Below are 14,962 nucleotides of genomic sequence, written 5' to 3' on the forward strand. Positions count from 1 at the left end.
TGTAAAAATGAGTGTATCTATTTCAATAAATATGGTATAGCTCAACCATTGTATTTTCCTTACATGGATACAGTATAGAATTGCATGTTCTCAGCAGCCACGTAAAGCTCAGTGACATTTGAGTGTTTGTTTTTTTTTTTTTTCCCTAGTGTCTTTTTTGCAAGATCCGTATTTCCCAGCCTCCTTGTTTCTAGTAGAAATTTGGGAAGAAACATTTTTTTCAGTGACTTCTACGTGAAGAAATAAAAACTCCATGAATAAGGCTACAGATCAAACTCCTTGTGTCCTTCTCCTCTGCCTTCCCGCACGAGTTACACGGGCACTCCTGTGATGACGGCCTCAGCGGTAGTTCCTCTGCGGTAAGAGCCAATGTTATATGTTTGTAGCAGAGTTCTAGGTCAGATGTTTAGTCCAGTCATTGAGTACTTAAAAGCAGTTCAGGAAGCACTGATCTCCCTTTCCTACAGCCCCGAAACCATTACTCGGAAGGAGGGCGGCACGTGTCTGTGCCGAGGACTGGCACTGGGGCTTACGCACGGACTGGCACAGCTAGCATCAACTCCTCCTATGGATGGCAAGTAGGCATGATGAAGAATGGGCAGCTGCAAAGACAGCCGACGCTGTATGCTGCGGGAGAGACAGAGAGAGAGGAGCGTTAGCCAAGAGCAAAATGTAATACATTACATGCTTGATACATCTGCAGGTTGCTGCAAGGATGTTTTCTGTGCCTGCTGCTGTGATAGAGAGGGTTAATGAATGCCAAGAGCATTACACTTGCTGCTGTTGAGCTGTGCCACCTCAGCGTTATTTCCCCTTGGGGAGTGTTATTTCCCCTTGGGGAATTTTTCTGACAGGCTAGCTGTGACAAAGGAATCTAAGGGTTTGTTCTCAGCATCCCACAGCCTTCTGAAATTCCCAGACACTTTCAAAGTAATTGATAGCCTGCTGATATCGGAAAAAGTTAAGTGTGCAATAAGGGCATATAGCTTAGCAACCTCCCGTCCTTTGCGAAGTGATCTATTGCATGCAGAGCCCCAGCTAACTGCATAGACATGCATGAGGTCACAGGCTGAGTTTTAAGCCATGCATCATTTAGCACGAGGACGTTAGAATTACGGATGGCATTTCTGCAACTCCAGTGAAGGCAAACACAGGTGCATGGAGGGAGGGAGGGAATTTGGACTGACGGCTTTTTCCAAGTAGTTCCTCTTTGCAGTTTAGGTCTGTGCTTTTGAGATGCTGAATGCTGTTGAGCTGCCACAGTCAGTGCTGTAGGACTGAGGAGTTGGCACTCTAAAAGCAATATCTAACCTACCACCTACACCAAAATTCAGTATTTAGGAACCCAACATCTGGTATCCAATTTTCCAAGCAGATTGGTATCATCGCAACTGGTGGGGTTTTGTTTTGGTTTGTTTTTTTAAAGGGATACTAAACTGTGCTCACAGATAGCCCAGCTAACCCCTCTCCGTGGAGAGGACGGTGCCGTGGGGCATGGGCTCTGCTACCCCCATGCTGGGGATATACCTGCACCTTAGATAAAATCAAAAGTCAGTAGAGGTTTTCAGTGATTAAGATGTTATACCAGGATTGCTTCTGCATTTGGAGACATTCGCTCTTGAAACACAGAGGGACTTTTTCAAGAGAAGAGAGGTGTCAAAGTGACAGAGCTGAACTGAAGACCGGCTTTTTGATTCCAGAAGAAAAATGCCCATACAAAGCATTGTATCAGTACAATAGAGTTTTAAATTTATATTTCCCTGTTATCTGATATAATGACTGTCTACAGACAGGCCTTTATAAGAAGTGTATGTTTGAAAGCTTGCCTTTGGACAGCCTTTCTGATTCAAACTCCATTTCATTTCTTTTTTGCTTTGTGTTAGGAAGCAGAGCCAGCTACCAAGGCATCCATTGCACTGCTCAGGGACCAAGCAGTATAGCTTTCAAATTCAAACAGAAAGAAATGTAATGCTGCTTCTCTTTAGTTTCTTCACTACAATCTAAGGCTTGTTTATACAGAGATGTGGTGGAAATAGTTGTAGTCCGCCTAGCCGGGAAACTTTTTCTCATTTCCCCGCTGCCTCCAACCTCCTTTTAAAAGTTTGATGCAATATTAATCCACAGTGTTGATCACTGTAGTGCTGGCAATGCATTCCTGGGACTAAACAAAATCCGTTCTTTGTTATTTTGCTACTGTGCCCGACTCTTTCTGGTGCTACCAATGGAATCATGCCTCGTTCCCAAGGTGGCAGAGGTGGCATGGCTCGCTGCTTCCATGTGCTGAATCCTTATGAGCCTGACGCTGCGGATTGTCATTCTGTCTCTCGTTGCAGGGTCAAATGCAGAATTGCTCGCTCTTATTTTCCCACCAGTGGAAATGCTTACTTTGTTCAACTTTTACAGACTTCTCATTAGAGAGCTTTTTGAAGATATTCCAAGAGAATCCAGTTGCATAATCAAGTGAATGGGATTTTTTTTTCACCCATTGAAGTGTTAGCCATACCATGGACAAAACATGTTTATTTGGCTATGCCAACGGTGGCTACAGTGGGTGGCAAATTTTGTTTTAACTGTACTTAAAATTTACTTTCACTTGAAAACTTGGTTCCTGGAATTGGGGTGGAGAGGTGAAAAAAAAAACAAAAAACCAACCATGTAATGGTTTTAAACTAAAGGAGGGTAAATTTAGTCTAGATATAAGGAAGACATTTTTTACAACAAGGGTAGTGAAACACTGGAATGGGTTGCCCAGAGAGGTGGTAGATGCCCCATCTCTGGAAACATTCAAGGTCAGGTTGGACGAGGCTCTGAGGAACCTGATCTAGTTGAAGATGTCCCTGCCCATTGCAGGGTGTGTGTGTGTGGACTAGATGACCTTTAAATGTCCCCTCCAACCCAAACCATTCTATGATTCTTTGATTCTATGAATTTGTTTCAAGTTGTCCATGCAATATAGATATCTTGAAGCATATATATGGTCAAGTACGTTGGGGAGGGAATGGTTAGTATTCGTGGTTTTAGAACTGTAGAATCATAGACAACTACTGAAGGAGATGGAAAGGTGGTGCCACACATATAGCAGCCACTCATCAGGGTACTGTGTTAGAATAGGGTATAGATCCTCAGCTCTGTACAGGAATGTCATTTATTAGGGATAAATAAAATCAAGTAAATGCTTGACTTCTAATATCAATGCACATAGGAACACAACGCAATGCACATGGGAATGCAGCATGATACAAAGGGGGCAGAGGCATTTGAAAAATATTTTGGTTCTGCTATAGAAAGCCGCCCATGAGATCCATTGCTAAGTGGGGGGACTGAAACAACTGCTGACAGTCAAACATCTGAAGATCTGCGGGAGTGTGTAAACTGTGTCTAAGCATCCAAGGATCATTTCAGTCAATTCTCCAGCCCATTAATGTTAAGTTTTAGCAACTGCTGGGAAGCTGGCGAAGTTCTAAAAGATTACAATAAAGCAAGATGTTTTACTAGCAAGTAAACTAATCATTCTAAATCCACCTTATTTTAATGATAGATTTGAGCAGGGTCACAGATAGACTGATATGAACCATTGTCAGTGAAGAAACTGAAGAACAGAGGCATGTTAATACAGAGGCATATGGCTGTAATGCAATAATCCGGTCATAACCAACTTTTTCTGATGAGAATTTTTGGTTACTAAAATTGACATAACTGGCTACAGCAGGGTATTTGGATGGCTTTTAAATGCTGCTAAAAGCAGAGCTTTAGCTCAGAAAAAATCAAGGTGGTTTCTATTATAAGGGTTACACAGCGATTAGCTGCTTTGAAGGTTACAAAAATGACCGCATATAGGAAATAGTCTATCAAAATGGCAGGTTTTATTGGGGTCCTGCAGAAAGCTATCATCACCTTTACTCAGAGATCTGGAAGACTGTTACATATTGTTGCTGTTAAAAAGAGAACAGTATAAATTTTAGTGGTGCCAAAAACTAATTCACCGAATGTAGGTCACTGATGAGATGGGACAACATGCAGGAATGAAGGTGCACAGAAGAATGTCTTTAAGGTCACGGAAGATATCCCATTGGATGTATTCATGTGGCCATTGTGCAGATAAGCTGACTGATGTGATCTTTAGATAAGTAAGCAGGACTGCCCAGCAGGAAAGAGTTGACTTTGCATGAGAGACACCCCAGCCTACTGGGAAATGAGCTATTATATCTATTCTAAACTGGTTCCAGCTGCTTTCTGGACCTGAGGTGAACTGGCATGGTGCAGCTTCCATCCATGCAGCTAAGATCCCCCCAAACAGGGTTTCCGAATACCAGATCGTGCCTGAGCGTTAGCCAGGAGAGCATAAGTTGATACAACTGTGTTAAAAGAGTACGCTAATAAGCACCGTAGAAAATCAAAGTGCAGGGCTTGAGCCTTTGCACCAGCACTACTTTGCCTGCTATAGGAAGTGTTAATTTACATGGTGTAGCCAGTGTGAACAGGAGAGAAAGCAGGCAGCACCCACTTTTTGCACCTTGTGTCTGATGGTCTGACTGAGTATGGCAAATTTTACGTGGTACTATGGATAACCTATTGGGTCCTGCCCAGAGGGAAAGGGAGTAAAAGGCAAAGGGAACTGTGGATCATCCATATTCATGCTCTAAGGCTGCTTTACAATCATATAGACTGCATTTTCCTTAGGTGTAGGGTTCTAAATCTGAGCCAAGCACAAATCAAATGTTTTTCACATTCTGACTGAGATGATATAAACACCACGCCATCAACAAATGTGAAAAAACTTCCTGCACTACTAAGCCTGAAGAGCGTGCGTACTGCTGGGCCTTCATTTTGGACACAACTGTAGAATAAAGGATCACACTTGCAGTTAGTCAAATGTAGCACTAGTGGTAAGAAAGAATGAAAAAATCCCAAATCAAACTCTTTTCTGCACTCTACAAGAACTTTCATACTGGAAGATGTCAGCTCTCCTGAGTGCTGTCAATTAACAGGAAGCTAGGATGCTTCTTTTTGCTCTGGCCATTAAATAGTTAACATTTCTGCAGGCAAATAATTATCTTAACGTCCTCCTTTCATAGGTTTGTGGCAAAGAGGAAATCTTTTTCAGACTAACGTCCTTGCGATTTGTGTTCTTGAGTAAGAAATAGGTTGAGCAGTCTGTGTGACTACTTCTCTATCAGATGCCCTATGTATGCAGAGAAATGAGAAAGAGAAGGCACCAACTACAGCTGGTCTTTAACTCTTTTTTTTTTTTTTGAGAAAAATGGTATGTTTAATAACCATAGAAGGCCAGAAGTGCTGCCAGACAAGTTGAAAAAAAGCCCATGCATATTCTTAAAGAGCATGAAATTTGGAAAGAGGCAAACTCTTGTCAAAGAGAGGGAATCACAAAACTCTAGTCCTGAACACAGCTACACTTCTGCTCTCTGGCAGGTCCACCGTGCCTGAGTGGTGTCGCTCTGGTACCCAAACTGCCAACGCATCCTCAGGGGAGACATTGACCCTTGGACCTGGCACAGTCACAGCTGTGCAAGTGCTGAATGACACTGTTTTTGTTTAGCAGGACTTTATTAATTGCGTTCTATAAATGTCAGTGACTGTTCGGATTTGTACTGACCCACTCTTTAAGACCTTTAGGAAATCTCAGTCAGAAGTCATCAGTTACCACTAGCCTAGAGGAGGTTCTGTCATCACCAAATGTTTTTCTTTTGTTTTTCTGTATTAAATCTGTATCGGGACAACTGGGTTATCTGAGTGTCTGTGTTTTTCTTAGCATCTCACTTAATGTAAGGGGGCCACGTGCGGATCAGGCTGCATTCACACTACATTATTTCTGACAAATGGTGCTGGAAAAAGACAGACCTCTAATAGCTATGCATTAAAGCACTTTGCTGACCCCATAAAGTCACGAAAGCTTTCTCGGCGAGAGCCCTGCTTTTGTGAAATAACCAGATATTTCAGCTACTGGGGGCTTTTTTTGGTGCATACGTGTGCATGAGTGTGTGGATTAGCTCCTGTGCAGGTCTGGGTTGGGTTTTTCTCTGAGTGCAAGGGCAGGGTTAGAAATCCACATGTTTTCCTGCACCAGGTAGTACAAGGAAGTAACTACTATCTGAACTCAGGTTTGCTGTCACTGACGTAACATGTGACTCGGTCTAGTAATTTGTTTAATATATTCTGTTTTTAAATAAGCTTTTAAGTGGCCTGTGTACAAAACAGGAGTCTGACAGCTGTTAGCTCAGATCTTGATGAAGTGGTGCCTGGGTAACTAAGCTGCCATGGGGAAATGGCTGATCCAGGGACAAATGAGCACGGCGCTTCTCTGAGCTCTGGCCCATGGCAGGCCCTGCTGGGCTGGCAGAGGGTAGTACGTGAGTTTATTGTATAGGTTTCTGGAGAGAAAAGCTGATACCCTAAGACTCTTCCCTCTCCATGAATCTAGCACGTGCTTTGTGCCATCCTCTCCTTGTAGCTGCAGCATTGTTTCTAAGGGAAACTACTTGGTGCAGGCTTTCATATGCCAAAACTCAGGTCCAGCTGCTATGGCAACATTGAAAAGCCCTCAGACTGTTTTTATTTCTCAGCTAGCTTAAGATCGAAAGAGAACAAAATGGCTATGTACACCATGAACCCCTCTGGCTGGTGTGTGGAAGGACTTGGACTTTTGGCAATAGTGATACCACATGTGTGCACGCATGTACATCCTCTCCTGTCCTTAATATACACTGGTGGTTAGGCACAGCTTGTCCTGTAACTCTCTACAGAAACTTTAGACATTATGTTATGGATGTTTCTGACAAGAGAAAAGTAGTATGTTAGTTTGCCTTTGGGGCACCTTAGGATCTAGTGCCCTTGATACCCTCTAAATTTGGTGGGGATGGTGAGCTGGTGACAGGGAGGCATCACAGTACAACGTTGCTGCCCACCGGTGCTTCAGGAGATGCCATTCGCATCTGTTGCTGGTGGTCCAGGCTCTCTCTGTAGCTGGGGCTGGCTGAAAGGGTTTACAGGGAAGGTCTTCCCACAAAAATGCACGAAAGAGAAATATGGGTTTTGATGAAATATAATAATTTAAATTAACATCTTATCAGCAAGGCAGCTGGTGTCCAGGATGGAATTTATGGCTAAAACAGTAGAAAGTGTGTGCACCCGAGCACATGCATACCTGAGAGAGCAAGGGGGGCCTCTTTCTGTACCAGTATATAATGGTGCATACTTACTGTTCTGGAGAGTTGATGTCTTCTATAGGATCTTTGCTTGTTCTGGAAGGGTCTGATGAGCCCCATTGTGCTGGTGGATTTTGATCAAGATGATTTTTCAAAATGGCTTTCTCACCATCTGGATGGACAACACATTCGATTTTACTTCACTTTGACCAAGTTACCATTTTTAACTAGTTTAATTTTAAAATTTCCCAGATGTTCATAATGCCACAAAGTAAACTCTTTCTGCCTGTATTCCAATACAGTCTCAGGTTTTCCTGTGAGTCTTTGGTACTCATGCTTTCGATGATGTGCCCCCTCATAGGAACTACCATGAAGAAACAGAAAAAGGACAAAACCTCTTCTGTCCTTCCTTTGCTTCCCCTCCACCTTTAAAAAAACCCCACAAACCAAACCTTGTTGCCCACCTCCATGTAGCCCTATCATGCTTTCTGACCTAGTCTTAGGCTGTGTAAAAAATTAATGTAACTGCTTCAATCATATTATCTTGCACTCAGACATTGTTACCTTTTCATATGAAAAAAACCTCTTATTTAAATCTTTTCCTAGAAAAACTATAATCTCATTGATGTATAAAATCTTGATACTCTTGTAATCGCATAAGCAATTAAGTGCCGTCATTTAACTATCTGCTGTCATTTAGCACGGAAATATGATTCATATCAGTTGCACTGGTCCATAGGCTGTCTGCAGGAAGGACAGCTAATGATTTCATTAAGCTTTGTCCTGCCGTTCTCTTTTCTTCATGGTGATAACATAGAAGATCATTTTCCCTGTAGGTAGCTTCACTTGATTCCCCTGAGAGTCCTGGGAGTCCCTGGCTAGCTGTGCTGAAGCCTGTGGCATCGGTCCCCCTGAGAAACACGGACAAACACAGCCATTTTAAGAAGGCTGTCTTTGCTGGGGATCCTTTCTGTTCCTGCCTGCTTTTTCAAAGTCTCCTACTGTGTTAAGCCAAATAAAGTCACGTGGAAAACATCTGAGTAATGAGGACAGTGCACAGTTTTCATAAATAATTACAGAGCAGCTCCAAATCCATCACCCGCAGTTGTTTGCCACACACATAGAGAAACAGTGATTGCTGTGGGCATTAAGGCAGCATGGAAGAGGACTCGAAGGTAAATTCTTGAAAAGGACACTGGAGGATTTGAATGTAAAAATGGGTATGAGTGGGAAAAGCAGGAAAATAGTGAAGAGAAAATGAAAATAGCATGAAAAACCCAGTGTGTATTGAAGGCTTAAGCTGCTTCTCTGTTCTACTAACACTCAGAGGCCCCAGATAATGCTCAGGTCCCAGCATGCTAGGAATATATACATTATCGATGAGCATTGGTGGACAAAACAAGCAGAAGAAACAAAGAGTGAGGAAAGAAGCTGGAAGCAGAAATGGGAATGTTTCGAGGGCAAACTCCAACATGTATAATTGGCCTCCCAGTGCGGTCACCCCTGGCATTATTTTGTAGCATTCACTTTCTGCTATGAAAAATCTAACAAGGTTCTTGGAAAGAAGTGAATAGGTGAGGATGCAAAAATGTGCAGACATGGGGATCGCTACAGCTCAGAAGAGCAGGAGAGAAGATTTTTCACTTATGTTGCATGGAAGGGAAGGGTCTGGGCAAGAAAGGAGGTGACCAGAACACATGAAGCTGCTTCTGTTGGGGCAAGAAAATGTCGGTAAAAGAGAGCTAAGAAATTCAGTTGTACCAAGATGAGTGCTTAACAGGAAGATACAACAGGATTCAGTGATTGTTTAGATGTGAAGGGAGGACAGCAAAGAGTCAAATCTGACAGTGGCTAAGATAAGCAATGAAGTCTATCATCTCAGGGCAGCCTGAAGTTTGCTGGTGTGGCATTTGCTGTCACAAGAGTTCAGTTTTTGTTTTCCGTATATCGCATTTCTGCGTATATTGAGCTTGACATTTGCATAAAAGCCTTGTGATGTCTATAAACAGACATGTAGAAAAGAACACTTTTTACTTCCATGATTAAAAACAACGTTCCATCCTGATCTAAGCTGACAATGAAAACTGCTGACTTTATGATGTAGATCAAAGTTAAAATTTGAGTAATCCTTGTAATTAGGGATGGAAAAGGTCTATTATTTAACTGTTTTAGGGTTCCCAAGCCCTTTGGCAAAGATAAGCAATTCAACCTTTTACAAAGCCACTGAAGATACAATTTTTCATCAAATGACTGGAATATGCAACTGTTGGGCTTCAGGAGTATGTGATTTCATATATTAATCTGTGTTGTACACCCCTAAAGGGGTTTCTTGTGCTTTCAGTTGTGCTGTGTGTGAGAGAGAGAGAGAGAGAGAGAGAAAGAGAAGGAGGTGGTCCCTGTCAAAGAGGTGGGGGATTTAGTTTAAAGTAGAGCAAAATCATGTATTCTCTGCCTACTCACCCCTCAACACCAACTGCCCATATATCACTGTGTGTTATTCTTAATAGACCCTTTTCTACCACTCTTGCAGATGACTCTCCCTTAATACACTGCATAAACTTCTGTATAGAAGGTTACCATATACAAGTTTTAATGTATATGTATAAAATACAGAAAAAAATCCACATAAAACTGCCACAATATTGAGATTTTTTTCTTTTTCCTTTGCTGCTTTCAAAATACATAAAAGTTGGGTAATTCTTATTTGTTAAGCTTTTTGGGAGAAGAGTTGTTAGATTTTTGTTCTGCAGCTATGGAAACTAGAATATCTTTCTTTTTTTCTTTTTTTTTTTTTTTCATTTACCTTTCATTTAAATAATGAAGAGCAAGATTCTCACTTAGTCATATGCTTCCAGGAGCTGGAGCTTAAAGAAAAAACACTATTACCATATGCACTTAAAAAGCTTAAGGATGGAGGAAACTGATTTTATATACGTGAAAAACCGAAAGAAAATAAATTAAGGGTAACGGTAAACATTTGCGTTCCCATTTTCCCCTGGAAAGTGTAGCACTACTTTTAGTACTTCCTCATCTTTTCTTCTTCTGTGCATTAAGTATGCCACTTGAAAAATGCCCTTCATTCTCAGAGTACTGTCTGCCACTGCAGATGCTACTGAATAAGTTGCACTGGAATGATGTAACTACCTTCAACACTGAATTTACGTTAGCCAGAAGCACTTTCTAAGTAATTTTCACCTTCATAGACCTCACACCGGAACTCAGAAGTCTGGATAAGTGATGCCTGAGCACTTTCTATTCAGAAAACCATTGGGAAAAAAGACAAATAGATCTCAAGAGCCTCGCACGACACTCACTGATGGGTTCATTAGAAAACAAAACCTGCTGCCCAGTTGTCAGCGAGAGCCAGAAGGCTTTAGCTCAGGACCTTTGCCTACCTGCAGCAGAGAAACCTCTTCTGATTACAAAGCTCTGAGCTGGAAGAGCACATCGGATGCTGGCTGCGGAGGGGCTCAGCGAGGAGGTCACTGCTCCCTGCTGCTCGCCTCTCCCTCTGCCAGGGGTGACGCTCGCTTCAGACCTGCCGGACGTATAATCACTCCGCAACGTGGGGCTGTCAAAATTACCTGGGCTGGCTTAAACGTGTCATGCATTTTAACGACCCCTGTTCAGTTGCAGGCAGAAAACACCAGGTGACTGCCACTGCTGCAATTTCTTTCAAGATTTTAGAAGCTGTATTTCTTTAACTAGAACCTTGTGGTTTTGACATTTGTACACTGCAGCTTTATTGAACATCTTCATCATTACATTTTAGTGGCAATAGTCCTCTGATGGCTTACAACTAGATGGCAGAACCGTTCTTCACCCCACATCTCTCAATTCCGCTGTTGTTTTCCCTTTGCTAGAAAGCACATTTTATGCTCCACAAGGAAGCAAGTGTGCTTTAATAATGACTTATAAGAACTGGCAGAGATAACCTTGCTGATTTACTAAAGAACTCTGGAAACTTTAAAGCTAGAGGTAGATTTTTAACATCTACTGTAATTTTTCACAGTTCTCTTGTTTGGACTGTGAAACATGACTAGCCAGTTCCTGCTTTTCATGTGAACAGGATGAAAAGAACGTAAATGAAAGGAAAAATTAAAATGATCACATCATCTGCTGGGTATATCAGAAAAAGTTCTCCTGAACTAAGTGCACAGCACCAGGCAGTCTAAATCATGACTTCTGATAGTTATGTTTTCAAAGGAAGATTTTTTAAAAAGAAAAGCCAGCAAGATTCTCCTTTGATTTATACTACTTTAAATCAGCAGAAGCTCCCTTTACTACAGATTTATTTCCGTGCAAGGAAGGGCAGGCACTGAACCTCTGGCAGTTTGGTCTCCCTGTTGAAACAGAAACAAGCTCCAATGTCAGGATTGGAATCCATTTGCTAGGCTTCATAGAAACTAGTACACATATCTCTATATATTTCTATATACAAGGGATATAATGAACTATATCCTTTCTTTAAAACAATATTCCTTTAAAGGAGTTATTTCTGAAAGCCTTTCTTTTGAATCTGTGGTTTCAATCTCAAGCTTAATGCTTGAATCACACAAACTTCATTGAAGTAATATTTCCCCCCTCTATCACAGATGAACTTTGTTTTGCTTCGCATTTACGAGCAACATGCCTTTGAAATCTGTTTTTCTTTGAGCTGCTTTTACATGGGGAAAAACTAACACTAGAAAACATTGGAGTGGGGTGACAACTGACAGTATGTAGGCATATCTGACATGCAAATGAATGCTCCCAGTCCATTTACAGCAATGAGTAAAGACTGTTTTCTGGCTCAAAACAGAAAAGGCTTTCTGAGCAAGCAAGGGTGCCTGCAGAGAGAGAACTTGCAAAAAGAGTTTGTTCATAAGTGGAGACTATTGCAAGTCTGTCTCTTGCTTCTTACGTACTTTCCATAGGATAGCTGTCATTCGTTAATTTCCCTAATACGCCACTCTGAAATGTACTGGCAAAGGTAGAAATAAATGGAGATTCTTCTGCAGGATTTCTTCTGAGCTTGGCTTTATATGAAACTCTTGCAATCTATGAATCATTCATGTAAAAATAATTTCGTGTAATAAAATGTCAAATAGAGTAAGATAGTAAGATTCCAAGCATAGCAAATTATCCAGCCCCTCCCAACCACATAGTATTTTCCTTCTGTAGTTTTCTCCTCAGTAACTTTTGTCTGCAGGAACTTGCGCAGTAGAAATAACTTCTACCTTCATGAAGTCTCTCCTGTTTCTGGCACACCAGCTACATGGGTGCAGGGAGCCCTTTTGGGAAGCTCTGGTGTGTGCCCGCTCCAGGGTCTTTCTTCCCTGAAGCTGTGTGGCACAACTTTCCTCTTTACACAGCATCACAGTTACAGGCATTTGTCCTCCTTTTTCCAAATGCTGACATTGGAAAAACTCAGCCTGGAAAACTCAGCCGTGTCTCCAAGCTTGGCTCTCTTTGCTGAATGGCACTGCCAGTTACAGGAACTGCCCGAGCCAAGCGTGGGTCTCACCCACAGCTCCTCCCTGCCTCAAACCCAGGCTGTAGTGCAGCTCTGCTGCTCCAGCAAGGTGACTAGATCCTGCAAACAGGAACCCAGGGGAGAGGCTAATGTTGTGCTGTGCACAGAGCCGAGGTTGCTAGCAGGCACAGTGACTCAAAATCTTCTGAGGAATATGTCAAATGAAATTAAGGGGATGCCCTTTTAAATTCAACTGGAGAAGCCATTTGCAGTCCCAGAGCTGTGGTCCATGGAGCACGTTGAGAACTGCTTGACCACACAAAGCTATCTAGCAGCACGGACAAAAGCCTGCATTAAAAAAAGCAATCGAACCATAAACTACAAACCACACTTCCTAATTGCTTTTCTTACATAGCCGATTGCTGTAGATGTCTCAGGGACATTATGCATTTGTGAACAAGAGATGAGTGTCTTGGATAATATCTCTCTTTACATGAGATGTACTGAATTGAAATGTGCTGTAAAGAAGGAGTCTCCACGTCAGCAAATAGCTCCTGGGCTACACCAGGAGCTGTTGCTGTTAATAACTAACCAGGAACTCCAAAGTTATGAAACTTTGCCTGAGGTCAGGCAGTTATGGGAGTGCACAGCTGTGTCTATCTATTTTGGCTAAAGTAATTTAACTTTTGTATCCTAAATCCATATTTGATGTAAATGATGGTGGTGGGGAAGGAAGGCAAGAATCAAATAACCTCCTTTGGCACTTGGCTATAGGAGTTAGTTAGGAATTTTAACTCTGGACAATTTTTACAGATCAGAAACCTACTGAAGTGTACTATGACAGTAAAGTTTGATTAGGACTTGTTCGAGATGCATTGCATAAGTCCTGTGTTATTATCTGTTCTCTGAAGTGCCCTGAATTTGTGTAAGCAATAGCAATGGAGATACACTATATTACATTCTCTATATGAACTCATTCTGAAGAGCAAGGTTTTTTATAAAGAAGCTTGACTTAGGATTCAGCCATGTTCACAATGCAAATGTGGTAAATGATCTGCTCTGATTTTTATCTCCAAGTTAGCTGCTATTTTTAGCATCTCTCTTCACTGTCCTACTCCCTATCTCTCAGCTCACATTTTTTACAAGGTCCAAGGTAGACACAAACCTTGTCATCACCTTAAAAACAAGATGGGACTGGGTTCCCCAGTTGCACAGTGGAGGTGAGAGACATTGTCACTTATAGGTGATGCTAATAAATTATTTACAATTCCAAAGCTTCGCTCAAGTACCATCAGGGATGCATAATTTCAAGGCTCTGTACTTTCATTTACAGAAAGTTACATGAAATACATAGCTACAGAAAGCATAGTTATGTCAGTCAGAGTTAGATTTCTTGTAGCCGTAAGGGCCAGAATTTTTTTAAGTACCATTTAAGTGATGTCTGTTTGCATCTGCACAGAAGCAGCAGTGACTCAGCAGCATGAATTCTCCAAAGCCTTGTTATTTTGATTGGAATGGCAAATTTAAATTAAGCACATAGGTTGACTATTGGGAATGGATGCAGTGAGAGAAATACAGAGGAGATTCAGACAAGCAGCTAAGGGAGAGGGAAACAGGGAAAGAGAGAAAACAAGAGGCAGAAGAAACGGAAATGGAGGGACAGAAAAAGGCTAACAAGGGTTGTTGAACATGATGGCTCCAGAGCCTGGAATTATGAATATTTGATGTCACTCAGGTCAGGATCAGGATACTCCATAATACTCGTGCTTGGGGCATTCACCATCAGGTGTGGGACCAAACTTCAAATATCTGCTGCAAATTGGGATCCAGGTCTTCCTCATTCCCAGGTGAATGGATGCTTTAACCTATTCAATATAAAGATGGCCAAGGGAAAACATCCTTCTTTTCTTTCCCCCCCTCTTTTGTGCAGAGCTTTATGTGGTAGGTCCGTACAGAAAACTGTGTCTGGCAACTTCAGTATGCAGAAGAGTATCTACCCTGTAATTCCTGATAGTACATAGTTCAAAGCTACTCAGTATATTAAGGCTCAGTATGTACAGGTGATTTTAAATATGTACCCTGCAACAGAAATGGAGAAGTTAGGGAACTGTACTGGGGGAAACTTAGGAACACAGACAATCTTGGATGCTGGTGTGTAAAGTGGCAGTTAGGCATCGATGTCTGTTGTAGATATAGCCACAAGTAAGTGCAGAAAGGTTATATTTTATCCTTGATTTCTTTGCCAGCATCCTACTGCTAATGGAGTGCAACCTGCTGTGGGAAGCATCCCGTCCTAAATTTATACCCAGCGTATCTCTTGAGGATCATTTTTATTTCTCATACC

The 14,962-nt window shown here is 41.8% G+C and overlaps 1 protein-coding gene across 1 annotated transcript in view; it reads right to left on the reverse strand.

Moving 5' to 3' along the window:
- Positions 1–461: 461 nt before the first annotated feature.
- GABBR2 (gamma-aminobutyric acid type B receptor subunit 2) overlaps positions 462–14,962 on the reverse strand; it is a gene marked incomplete at both ends in the record, with an annotated part of 482,647 nt that continues 468,146 nt past the window's right edge. The window contains 2 exons of the mRNA XM_082312677.1: positions 462–627; positions 7,218–7,335. Coding sequence (XP_082168803.1) covers positions 462–627; positions 7,218–7,335 — 284 coding nt within the window. The remainder of the gene's footprint in view (positions 628–7,217; positions 7,336–14,962) is intronic.

The sequence above is a fragment of the Platalea leucorodia genome (genome assembly GCF_965183815.1).
Source record: "Platalea leucorodia genome assembly, chromosome: 1".
NCBI classification, from domain to species: domain Eukaryota; kingdom Metazoa; phylum Chordata; class Aves; order Pelecaniformes; family Threskiornithidae; genus Platalea; species Platalea leucorodia.